General features: G+C 51.2%; 6 protein-coding genes across 6 annotated transcripts; 3 read left to right on the plus strand and 3 right to left on the minus strand.

The window, feature by feature from the left end:
- Positions 1-4: 4 nt before the first annotated feature.
- On the plus strand, positions 5-1,838 carry COCCADRAFT_23112 (uncharacterized protein; the record flags this gene model as incomplete). The annotated part of the gene is made up of 7 exons (XM_007710238.1): positions 5-139; positions 304-411; positions 498-619; positions 690-722; positions 785-1,082; positions 1,436-1,487; positions 1,555-1,838. 7 exons carry the CDS (start codon positions 5-7, stop codon positions 1,836-1,838), a joined length of 1,032 nt encoding a protein of 343 aa, XP_007708428.1.
- Positions 1,839-2,960: 1,122 nt separating this feature from the next.
- On the minus strand, positions 2,961-3,170 carry COCCADRAFT_86086 (uncharacterized protein; the record flags this gene model as incomplete). The annotated part of the gene is made up of 1 exon (XM_007710280.1): positions 2,961-3,170. A coding segment is annotated over one exon (210 nt), but the record flags the coding sequence as incomplete, so codon positions are not given.
- Positions 3,171-4,055: 885 nt separating this feature from the next.
- Positions 4,056-4,217, minus strand: COCCADRAFT_86220 (uncharacterized protein; the record flags this gene model as incomplete). The annotated part of the gene is made up of 1 exon (XM_007710281.1): positions 4,056-4,217. The coding sequence occupies one exon, from the start codon at positions 4,215-4,217 to the stop codon at positions 4,056-4,058; it is 162 nt and encodes a 53-aa protein (XP_007708471.1).
- A 1,149-nt stretch (positions 4,218-5,366) lies between these two features.
- COCCADRAFT_33493 (uncharacterized protein) lies at positions 5,367-6,815 on the plus strand (the record flags this gene model as incomplete). The annotated part of the gene is made up of 5 exons (XM_007710257.1): positions 5,367-5,474; positions 5,582-5,952; positions 6,008-6,422; positions 6,473-6,663; positions 6,716-6,815. 5 exons carry the CDS (start codon positions 5,367-5,369, stop codon positions 6,813-6,815), a joined length of 1,185 nt encoding a protein of 394 aa, XP_007708447.1.
- A 544-nt stretch (positions 6,816-7,359) lies between these two features.
- Positions 7,360-8,791, plus strand: COCCADRAFT_85996 (uncharacterized protein; the record flags this gene model as incomplete). The annotated part of the gene is made up of 3 exons (XM_007710282.1): positions 7,360-7,636; positions 7,697-8,240; positions 8,275-8,791. 3 exons carry the CDS (start codon positions 7,360-7,362, stop codon positions 8,789-8,791), a joined length of 1,338 nt encoding a protein of 445 aa, XP_007708472.1.
- A 1,246-nt stretch (positions 8,792-10,037) lies between these two features.
- On the minus strand, positions 10,038-11,836 carry COCCADRAFT_86036 (uncharacterized protein; the record flags this gene model as incomplete). Its single annotated transcript, XM_007710283.1, has 2 exons — positions 10,038-11,747; positions 11,801-11,836. 2 exons carry the CDS (start codon positions 11,834-11,836, stop codon positions 10,038-10,040), a joined length of 1,746 nt encoding a protein of 581 aa, XP_007708473.1.
- Positions 11,837-12,292: the final 456 nt, after the last annotated feature.

Raw genomic sequence — 12,292 nt, forward strand, 5'->3', positions numbered from 1 at the left:
AAAGATGGCGAACATCGAACCCATCAACCCAGAGTCTGACTCGCGCATCGAGGTCAAGAAGGCGACGCTGAATGGGCAGACGTACGAGTATTTGTATGGTGTGCCCAAGTCGGGGGAGTGGAAGAAGACTGTTTTTCTGGTATGTCTTCTTTTTCTGTTATAGCCGGAGTAACCATGGGTTATATGAAGAAAAGAAAGAGAAAAGGAGAATGTGGCTTTGGGATGGTTATTGCAGAGAGAGAAAGAGAGAGAGACGGACTCACTATATACTCCGAATAGCTCGACTAACGCAGCAAACCCTAGATTCATGGATGGCCCGATCTAGCCATGGGATGGCGATACCAGATCCCGCTTCTGTTGGATTTGGGATTCCGCGTCGTGGCACCGAATATGATGGGATACGGTGGAACGGTGAGTTTTCCATACTTCTCTTGCTCTTTCTTCCCCGGAAGATACTCTTCGTGAAAGGCGAAAAACGCTGATCTTGTTGCGTATAGGCTGCTCCGCAAGTCCCCCCCAACCCGCTCAATCTATACGGCATGAAGAGGGCGTCAGATGACATTGCTGCGCTGGCCAAGGAAGTCGAGGCGCCGCAAATTGTGCTAGGAGGTCATGATTGGTGAGTTTTACAGCGTCGCATCGACGATTCTGCTCGAGACGAGTAATCAATATACTGATACCGGGAATAGGGGAGGTGCCGTCGTTTGGCGTGCTGCTCAATGGTAAATTTCCATAGCCGACTCTCCAATCGCGATAAGAACTTTTCTTTAACAGACACATCTAGGTATCCCGAGCTGATCACTCACGTCTTTTCAATCTGCACGCCGTATACTGCGCCGTCTGAAAAATACTTTCCCATTGAAGACATTGTCAAGGGGCCTGTACCCCAGTTCGCATATCAGATGCATCTTGCCTCTGGTGAGGTGGAGAAGGTGATCAAAGATGAGGAAACTATCAGACAGTTCCTAAAGGGCATGTATGGCGCCAAGGGACCAAACGGCGAAGTTGTCTTCAACCCTACCAAGGGTGTGCTATCTGAGAACTTGGCAAAGGTCGGAGAGGGCGTGCTCCTGAAGGGAAAGGTACGTTGTTGATCTCTTTATGCTGGGACGCGTGTCGAGAGGCGACCCCTTTTCTTCTTCTTCCTAGGTTAAAAGTCGGGGAAACCGGGAGAAAGGCAAAGATAGCTTCTCTTTCGAGGCACTGATAATGGGTCACGAGCGAGACGTGCTCGGCAGCCATTGTTACCCGTCTGGGTATCTGGTGCAGGATTGCCGGCACGACATCCAGAAGATCGGCCCCTTTTTTGTTTGCTCGACACGAGTGTGACCTGGACTACGGGTCATGGTCACCAACTGTCGTCATTGTCTTGTTTCAGAGAGAAAGGCGTGGATGCTGTTTTTCCTCAAGCGATGGTGTACTGACAGCGAATCAGGAACTAGACTACTACGTCAAGCAATACTCTAACCACGGCATCCATCCTACCCGTACGTTATGCTCCTAACCAACATTCGCATAGCGAAATCCTCTAGCTAACCCGATTGCCCAATATAGTCAACTGGTACCGCACACGCCGCTTGAACTGGGAAGAAGAGCAAGAGCTGCTTGATAAGAAGACCATTACGCAGCCTATTCTCTTCATCCAAGGAATGCTGGATATGGTCCTCACGCCAGAGTTGTCAAAGGGCATGGAGAACTTCATCCCACAACTCACCAGGGGCGAGGTGGCGACTGGGCACTGGGCCATGATACAGAAGCCAGACGAGGTGAATCAAATTATCCGCCAATGGTTTGTGGCGCAAGGCCTTGTAGACAAGCACCCAAACAGTCAATTGTAAAAAACGGGGGGGGGGGTTGAGACGGATCTAGAAAGGATGCGCTAGCATAGCACAATATGTAGAATCCCACGGGGATACAATAACCGTAATTCCGCCTACTTTGAAACGAGTTATAGACACGAAGCTATTGTGGGTACGTCTGTGTGGTCTGAGCATGTTTTTTTCGGGACCCCCTAACGGTTCGCCCGGGTGACGAGTGTGCAGTGTGCATGCAAGGAGTAGTGGAGCCCCATGGAAATTTCGCCTAAACGGAATTGTTTTTATATCATTTCCGTGTCGCATGACTGGTGGTACAGTGACTGTAGGGTTGAGGTTGCAAGATCGTCCTCTAGGTACATACAGTAATACCGAATACATGCACAGGGAGCAAAGATGATTGCAATTGCAATTGCAGTTTTGCGGCTCTATCCATTGTTTGGTCCGGCATATGCTTTCCATTGCATCCCTTGTCATCGAGCGACATCGGGTTGCCGGTACGCTAGTACGAGGGTTGTTTAATTAGAGTTTTCGGCAATGTGGATTTGATGTTCTTGCTGACGACTCGCTGCTGACGAGTTGCTGACTGCAAACTGCATGTTGAGTAAATGAGGGTTTGAATGTCGAGTCGATCCCTGCTAAGGCCGCACTCAAGGCCGTGTTGCAGATTGGCCTGCGTCACCATCTCGTTTTGCTAGCTACTGACATGTAGTCGTCGATGGTCGGCATTCCTTACCTATCGGTCAAATGCAAGATCACTAACGTGGCAATTAAGACGATGACTCTTTTCACTTGTATCAGACAAGACTTTGCCATGTGTTGTACAATCTCCGATCTTCGCTTACAACGCACTGGCATCCCCTCGGTTTTTTTTACCCTTAGAAATGAGGCGTTGCGAAGCGTGCTGTGATGGTGGTGACTTCCTCGGTATCTCCGGAGGTTCTAACCTCTCACAGAACGGCAAAAGTAGTAGTACTAGGCACTTGGCCTGTCATTGACATGCAACCGGGTGTTCTGAATCCTTCCCAATCCTTTGTTCTTGTCCCGTCTTGATTCGAACGCTCATCCGTTAGCGTTGCCGCGTATTCTTCCAAGCGAACAATCACCACATTTGTTTTGTGAGTGGGAAAGATATCTTGGAACATGTTACTTTCCTGGTACAAGATGTTCGGGATGCAGGTCCCCGTCCGTGCGCCATCCAGAGGATTGGGACTTGTGCTGCAGAGTATAGCCAGTGGTGTCACTGCGTTGTACCTTGTGGCTATCTGGTGGTTGTGAATTGTACTCGGCGCGATGAGGGTGTTGCCAATGGACTGGCGCGGAGCCGTACGTCCGCAATATCTGTAGCTTCTTTGGGATTGGGTAGTATACGTACCCAGGGTGCGATAGGAGGATGCAGTCCCGTTACGTCAAGCAGGCAGACCGCCTCCAGCAGCGGCTACAACCCCAGGATCAAGATTGACTCGTCGTCCCAGGTTTCTGGCGGCAAAAGACCAAGATCTACCCGCTCACCGCTGCGACGCAAATGCCGGTGCCTGAGATATAGATGCTTGATGCAAGTTGCGATAAAGCGCGTGTGAGTGGGTAGTATTAAAATTCGAGTTGGGAATGGGCGCGCAATGTTTGACCAAGCTCACCGCCTTCTGCTTTCGAAGGCCCATGCAGCGAGGTCGAGGATTTGCTGCTTGGTGATGCATGATCTCAGGGTTCGTACGGGCTATCGGCAGGGTCTTGAGTAGTGTCACGAAGCAAGTCGAGGTAGTAGTTAGTACATGCGACTCGTATATGATCGCGTCTTATCAGCGTGCATATTATACAATAGCATCTCGTGGCGAGCTCGTATTGTGTCTTGGGTACGTGTGAGGTTGGTCTACCTCCAGCTGCCAGGACGGCTGGAGCCACCATGGTGCTCTGTCATACAAGGTTCGACCATGTGCAAGGAGCGGCTCTCAAACGTGTGCTTTTGCCGTCCCGTACGTAGGGGCGTCCGTGCCAAACGGTCGGAGAGATATATCCTCATTCCGTGGTACCTACGGCTTGCCCCAACGACCTCTCATCTCGCTCGTGGCCCACCCCTGTCTAGTGGTTCCTACCATGCGGCCACGATCACCGTTATTCCTCTCGATTGCGGGTGGACCATGCTCAACCTCATGTCTCGGTCGGATTGGCAGATCCGGCAAAGCATTGCATTGCGTTATCGGTGCCTTCTCGTCATGTTCATGCAGAAGCCAGTGGCACATGTCAAATCCCCTTGGCCGTTGGTGGCCGCTCCTCGGTCGTAGCTGCAGCTGGTAGCTGGTTGATATGCCGTTGACCAGTCGTTTGTGCAGTTGACTCTGGAGTCGCCCCGATAAGAAGCCTTATGTACGTCTTCTTGTTCCGACAGACCGGTCGCGAGTTCATGCCTCTCGTTGAACTAGTAGCTGCTTCATGGTAGGTGCACCGTTGCGCACGTCCGACCTACTACAAGCCGACATCCAGCCAACGGGTTTTGACCACACACTGTTGCCCTAGCATCCCCAAGGTAGCGCGCTATAGGATAAGCATCTTACCTCACCGAGGCTCTTAGCGAGGAGGCGCGCCGTCGAGTGTGAGTCGTTCGCACTGTTATGTACTAGGACACTACTATATCCCAGGAGGTTTGATTGCTCCAGGGGGCTTCCAGAGGTCTTCTGGAAACTCAGCCAAGTATTCTAGCCAGTCAACGTTCGTATTCTTCCGTCGGCAGATAGGCCCTAGGAGTCCAGCACTGACGTTGCGCTGGGGTTCTCGGAAGACTTATTGTGGAGATATGGCTTGACGGCTGGCACCCTCGACACAGGACAGCCCGCATATCAGGCTGATGTTTCCTGCATATCATCCAGGGATCCATGCAGCGACAGGGCCACAAGAACGGACTGATCCACTCAAAGCAATCCCAACGGAACCTTTGAAGGCAAGCTGCGCAGAGTGCCTTATCGCCGTTTCACAACGCCAGCTTCGTCTCTGATAGACGGGCATCGCCAAAAGGCCCGTCCACAATAGACACCACAATAGACACCACAATATGACTACTGCTCATATATCGCATCCTATGTATGCATGCTCCGGCCGTTGGTAGCTGTTGATTCGGCAGAACGACTTCAAACGGGCCAAGACCAGTTGCCGCTAGTTCTTCGGTCGAATTGCACATGCTTTCCGCGGCGTACCCACAAGACGATCTAGCCTCACGTATACTACCAGAGTAACGGTATGAAGAAATGACTAGGCAATGGCTACCGTACCAAGTAGTTTTTGGTTGTCCACCCTTGACCTTGCTTGTCCCGCCAGATTGAGCCGCCTAGCAAATGACGTGGAACCTTCAAGTCTCCTCTCATGCGATGCCATTATCTCGCCGATGCACGAATCTGAGGCAAGCCCAGCGCGCGCCCATTTACTATTGATCGAAACACGTCTTCTCAACAAGTATATCAGCCTCCACGCTCCCGTGGGGTGGGCTCCTGCTAGCCATTTCTCCTTCTCCTTTTCCCGTACCATTGCCAAATCTCCCACTACTTTTATATCTTTCACGTAATGGCGCCCTCAGCTCTAGCAGATATCTGCCCAATCCCAGCAAGGCACTACACAAAGTCTTCGACCGTCGTAGCGTCGGTCTTGCATGGGCCAAGGGATTTGCGGTTGGTATGCCTTCCGCTTTCGTTATCCCACCCCACGCCTACCCACTGTCCGTGGGGGTGTCATTCGTATACAACGAACATCCGAGACGGCAGGCTGACAGGTTCAAATAGGAAACTCGAACAATCTCAGATCCCGCCGCCAATGAACTCCAGATCGCTATCAAAGCCACCGGGCTGTGCGGCAGTGATTGCTCATACTACAGCAAGTTCCGCAACGGCGATCTGCAGGCTTGTGAGCCTTTGTCGCTAGGCCACGAGTCTGCTGGGGTTGTTGTGGCCATCGGCAACAATGTCACTGGCTACCAGATTGGCGACCGCGTTGCACTCGAGGTTGGTGTGCCGTGTGATAACTGCCGGTCATGCCAGAGGGGCCGCTACAACCTCTGCCCTAAGATGAGGTTCCGAAGTAGTGCCAAATCTGTACCTCACTTTCAGGGGACCCTTCAGGAACGCATCAACCATCCTGCAAAATGGTGCCACAAGTATGTTGTGCATGATCGACCCGAAGTCCGAGCCTTAGCTGACAACTCTAATCAGACTCCCTTCACACGTGTCCATGGAGTCGGCTGCGCTTTTGGAGCCACTTTCGGTTGCGATCCATGCAACCAGGAGAGCTCAGATTGAGCAGGGTGACACTGCAATCGTCTTCGGCGCAGGTACTGTTGGTCTTCTGACTGCTGCCATGGCCAAGGTGTCTGGTGCCACAACGGTTGTCATTGCCGATATTGATTATGGACGCATAAATTATGCTCTAGCGAACGGCTTCGCGAATAAGGGTTACATCGTGACTGCACAAGCACAAGCAACCGAAGGCGCGGGGCAGTTTGCTGCTGCAAAGGAGCTTGCTGCAGACATTATGCAGATTGCGTCGCTGAACGAGATTGACTTTGAAGGCGCCGATGTGACGTTTGACTGTACTGGCAAGGAGGTGTGCATGCAAGCCGGACTTTATGTAAGTGAACCCTTGGAGTTGACGTGGAACCAATGCTGACCAACCCACAGGCAACCAGACCCGGCGGCAAGCTGATCATGGTCGGCATGGGCACACCGATTCAAACTCTTCCCATGTCAGCATCACATTTGAAAGAAGTTGACATCATCGGGATTTTCCGATACGCAAACACCTACCCAACAGGTATCAAGATCCTGTCCGCAGGTGTCCTCCCGAGCCTCGACAACATGATTACGCACAGGTGAGTAATCCTTTAGCATAAGCGCAGAACAACGGCTAATATTTTTGATAAGATACCATGGCCTCGCTTCAACCAAAGAAGCTTTCGAGCTCGCCGGAAAGACCATGGACAAGGACGGCAACTTGGTTGTCAAAGTCCTTGTTGAGATGTAGATACGGCCGACCTGTAATTGTGTAAATTCTTTCTTCAAGGGCTATTGTGGGTATTAGAGAATGCTTGGAGGTGTAATGGGAGTGCTACATGTTGTAGCCTGGCGTTCACAGGATGATTTTGGGATTCTGTTCAAGACTGAGATACCACTCGCTTCTGTTTTAGTACGCATCCGGAGTAGAATATTCTGGGATATCAACTAGGGTTAAGGTTGACAAAGGAAAGCTTCCGGTCTGTACTGAGCTGGAAAATATGATAAATGGTAATCGGTTAAGGAGCAATGGATGGAGTTGTGAAATTGTGAGGAGTTTGGTTGTAGTCGATAGAATCGCGTCATGTAGTAATAGTCTAGTTGCCAGCTAGAGCTCCAGACTAGCGGCTTGGCGTAACCCCACGAACCGCAGCAGCTGCAGCCTAGCAAGCTCCCCACCATTGACGATACCGCCGCCATTGCCTTGCACCTCCACCTCCACCTTTAGCTTCTAATTGCCCCTCCAGACCCCCCGGTGTGTGCATCAGACAAGTCACTTTGTGCACACAACAAAAATGGCGGAATCATCGGGAAACCCGCTTGTTTCAACCACCCGCGCCTCTGACGCCAGTCCCACAGTCCAGCTTCACCCGCTGGTCCTCCTCACAATAACCGATTGTGTAACACGACACACGCTACGACAGCAGACAGGACCGGTAGTCGGTGCCATATTGGGGGCACAGGATGGACAGAACATCACCATGGAGGTCGCTTTCCAAGCAAAACTCCAGTCAAACGAGGACGGTGAAACAACGCTCGATGACGATTGGTTCAGCAAGCGGATCGAGGATTGTAAGCCGTACCCCATTTTCCTAACAGGTATACCCAAACGAACGCTTACGGAGATGCCAGTCAAGGATGTACACAAAGAGCCCCAACTCGACATTGTCGGATGGTTCACCCTTGGTCCCGCCTCTGGCCCCGAGCCGCACCTTCTTCCCATACATTCACGGATATCTGAAGTCTATACCGAATCGCCATTACTTGTTCTCTTCCACCCTGAAAATTCCTTCTCTGAGGAAACTGCTGCCGGAAAATTGCCACTTACAGTCTACGAATCCGTCTCTGTTAGCACGTCGAGCGAACCGAACGATAAGGTCATGGATGTCGATGGCGCAGTACAACCAAAGTCAACCAAGTTCCGGGAGCTAGTGTACTCTATTGAGACTGGTGAGGCCGAGATGATATCTGTAGACTTTGTCGCCCGTGGTGGAGGAAATGCAACTGCGGTTGAGGGCTCAGTCGATGTTCCAGTGTCGAGTGCCGAAGCTTCAGCGAATGACGAGGATGCTGGAAAACGAAGCACGCGAAGCAAACAGAAAGAGAAGGAGAAGGTGCCGGAAGATACTCCAATCGAGGAGTCGCAAATTTTGAGCGCAGATGATGAAGAGAGCAAGTCCATCCTCAAGACTGTGGACATGATGTAGAAGTGCTGACCGACCTTTAGTTTTGTCTACCCTTACAGCAAAGATGAACGCTATTCGTATGCTTGGTCGACGTATAGCTCTGCTCCACGCCTACCTCAACTCGCTTCCACCGTCATATCTGTCCGATGCTTCGCTACCCATCAATCCTACACCAGACGAGCAACATTCATTGCCTCTAAACCATTCAATTCTTCGCAGTATCTCCGCTATGCTCGCTCGAATCAAGATTCTTGCCCCCCCAGACGCTGCTGCTTTTACCCTCGAATCTCAGCAAGAGGCTTCGGATGTCCAACTGGTTAATTTGCTGGCATCTATTACAAACTCGGTATCGGCTGCCAAGGAATTTGGTCGTAAGAGTTCTATTGTCGAACATGGAAAGAACCAAGGTAAAAACCGCATGGGTGCCATGGGTGGATACGGAGGGGGTGGTGGATACCCCGGTGGCAGTTATGGAGGCGGGGGTGATGGCAACTTTTTCAACACTGTCTTGTCAGGAGGGTCAGGAGTGGACAGGTGGTGATTCCCGTGTCCACGCCCGCCCCCGTTGTCACAGTTTGAGAAATTAGATGACTAATGGAATGTAGCTCGAGGAAGGAAGCAGGTGCCTACGGAATGGTAGACGATCGGCAGCCACTAGCCCTTTTCGACCCGGACGATTTGGTCGAGTACGAGGACCGGTTCATCGACTATGTGGTGGCTTTTGGGGTGATGGGACCGGCCTACGCGCTCCTGTTCTTCCTGATGCCTTTGATTGTGGTGCTTTTGATTGTGCATGTCAACATTTGGATGGCGCGCCGAGTGCAGGGCATGGTGCAGAGGGTGATTGGTAGGCTAAGGCAAATGATGCGAGCGGTCCTGTTTGGAGCGTGACGTCTGGGTACATTGTTGAGAGTGCTGCAGCATAGCGTATAGGCGCATGATTGAGCGTCATGGACGACGCATGGTTTGTCCGTTATGGGTTATGGTTTACGGTTATGGTTCTATGGGTTATGCACAGGATTAGCGGAATGGCATACATAGATAGCGTGTATTAGATGGGGTTTGGTGGTATGCTAGTGGTATTATTGTATACAAAGGCATTCTGATGATGGTTCCGTACATCTAGCTTGTATAATGTGATACGGAGAAAGTGTCTAAGAGAGAAAAAAACGTGAAATTGTTGACCATTGTTGACCATTGTGGTGAAGGGGTGGTTTAGTATGACGTACAATTTTTGGATCAAGATTTACTTGGACTTTTTTTTTTGCCTTCTTCACCGAACAAATATGACTGTTTTGAAATACCGGTATCTCTAGTAACGCATACATGTTGGTGTATATAAAAAAACAGAGTTACACAACCCGCATTTTTGCTTTAAAAATCCAACAGAAAAACGCATTGAAAGAAATCTTGATGGCAATGGCAAAGCATACATGCATTATTGGTCATGATATATATAAGTATGTATGTAGTGTAATGCAGCTTTTGTCTTCATCGTTACAAATCCAAGTACACACCAAATTCCTTGAATCTCCATGACACCTCCCCTCCGAAAGAAGAACGAAAAAAAGGGTATAAGAAATTAAGGTTTTTTGTTTGAATACAGACGAAACGGAAGTGAACCCAGAAAAGAAGAAAAGAAAAGAAGTTGGGATGTTGGGAGGGAGTAAAAGTTATGGTAATAAGTGGTAGTAGTAGTGGTAGTAGTAGTAGTAGTAGTAAGTGCAGGTAAAAGTTTAAAAGGAAGAAAAAAGAAAAGAAAAGGTAGAGGAAGTGAAAGAAAAGGATTAATACCTCACAACAGGAGCAGCAAGAGCATCATTACTATCCTGCACCAAGACACCTTCCTTGATACCCTCCTTTTCCATTTTGTGCATCCAATCGTCCTTTTTATCTTTTTTATGGATCCAGCCGCTAAAAATCTTTTTGAGCTTGGATTTCTGCTCCTCCTTGGCGGGGGCCTTGGGTTCGTTGGAAAGAGTTTTGAGGACGGCGGGTGAGTCGATGCTCATGCGGTGGGAAAAGTTGGAGACTTGGGCGGTGGTGTTGCTTTCGCCGCTGCGGGGGCGGGTTTGCGAGCTTGAAGAAGCGGTTTTGGTGTGCTGCTGCTGGTCGACATTGGTGGTTGATGAGGATGCGTTTGTTGCGAGTTTTTCTGTCGGTTTGGGGCTGGCTGATACGGCACTGGCTGGAACGGCACTTGTGGGTGTTTGGGAAATTGGTTGTGTGCCCTGCCGGCGGGAGGATTTGCGAGCGGGGAAGGCAGCGGTGTATTGCATGGCCAAAGTATCTGACCCACTCCTCCTGTGCTGTTTCCGTGCGGCAGGCGAGCGTTCTGGATGCTGTTCTTGTGGACGCATAAGACTTGCAATGTGTGTCTCGGCTGTGGGTGATTTGGGAGATGCCACTTCTTGCTTGGGCTTTTCAGGTTCTTTCCAGCTGTCCAGACTGGGCAATGGTGGAAGCTCTCTATTGAGGTTGACAGTATTCGACTCTGACTTTCTAGGTTGTGCACCGTCGTCTCCCTGGCCATGCGAGGACCCTGACCTATTTTCACTTCTCGTACTTTTCATGCGGCGCAGGCCCCAACTTCGCCAAGTTGCATTTGAGCCATTGCGAGAAAGGCCAGTGTCATTACTGTCGGCTGGCGAACGCAGGGATTCCTTGGATTGTGCGCGGCTGAGGGCGCGACTTCGAGATCCGGGGAATACATATTCGATGACGCTTTCCTTGATACTCGCGGCACGACTTGGCGGGCGGACCGAGGTCGAGGGTCGGCGCTGGCGATCTGCCGTGTCTTGTTGGCGCCTCTTGTCCATTTCTAGACGCATCCACTCGGATGCCTGGGCATCTGCAGCAGCAACGGGATCATCAAAGTTGTGAGGGGCAGAATTCTTTGAGGTTGCTAGAGTGGATGTAACGGTGACAGGAAGAGTAATGTCTTCGTTGGAGATGCAAGATATGGCGGGCCTGGGTACGTCCATGGAAGCTTTGCCAAAGCTGCGTAGTCTTTCATCCTTTTCAGCGTCTCGCTCAGCACGCTTGCGGCTGCTATTTGCTCGCGCGGGGAGATCACCATTCTGCCTTGCTCTTATCTCCATGTCTGCTTTTGCCCTGGTGCGGACCTTTGTGCTGCGCGATCGTGGCAGGAACGACGTTGAGGCGGGTTCTGGCGGGGCAGCAGCAGGCACACGCGCATTGACATCGGCGGGCTGAGGAGGTTTGCTTTCTTTGCGTGGCCTGAAGCCCAGGCCGGCGAAATCGAGCTTTGGGTCGGTATTCTCCATGCCATGGTCGGAGGGCTTGAAGTTTTTGAGGATGAGGTGACATGCTGCGCGCAGCTCTTGGTCGGTCTGGGTGTCGAGGACGCGGCGGTTGATCCAGGGCGAGCTGTCACATATGGTGTCTTTGGAAGAGTGTCTTTTGTGGGACGAGGCGTGTAGGGGGTTGGTTTCTGGCGTCATTTTGCCGGCAAGGTCCTGCTTGGAGGCGGTTTTCTAAAAGAAGGAGATGTGAGCAAGTGGATCGAGGATTTTGGTGGAGTACGCACGACAGGAGACAGAGTGAAGGAGAGTTTGCGGGCCATGTGGATTACGACTACTAAATAGACAGTCTGGGCAGTGGCAAGCTGGGAAAGCGTAGAGGAATATTATTAGGTGCAAAGGCGTGGTAGGAATAAGCCTGAGTGCGGCCGACCAGTGCGCACGGCTGCAGTGATGACGGTGTGCGGGAGGGCGTGCGCGTACGTAGTGATAAAGTGGTAGAGTATGTATGGTCGGCTAGCAATGGCCCGACAGAGCTACTGCCGACTACTGCAGCGAAACCGTAGTTGTGTTTGTGGGGAGAGGTGGTGGGAAGTGGGCATGCGTCTAGTGCGCGCGCCGGAGAGGAAGAAGAAAAAAAAAAGAGGAGAAGAGGACGGACATGGGATGGGCAAGTATAGGCAGGCAGGCGGGCAATGGTGGCTCCCGCCAGGAGGTGTTTGAGTTTCAGAATGGCAGCTAGCAGCAGGACAGGGTGCGACCCAATCCGCCATGCGCAG

This window comes from Bipolaris zeicola (genome assembly GCF_000523435.1).
Source record: "Bipolaris zeicola 26-R-13 unplaced genomic scaffold scaffold_16, whole genome shotgun sequence".
Classification (NCBI taxonomy): domain Eukaryota; kingdom Fungi; phylum Ascomycota; class Dothideomycetes; order Pleosporales; family Pleosporaceae; genus Bipolaris; species Bipolaris zeicola.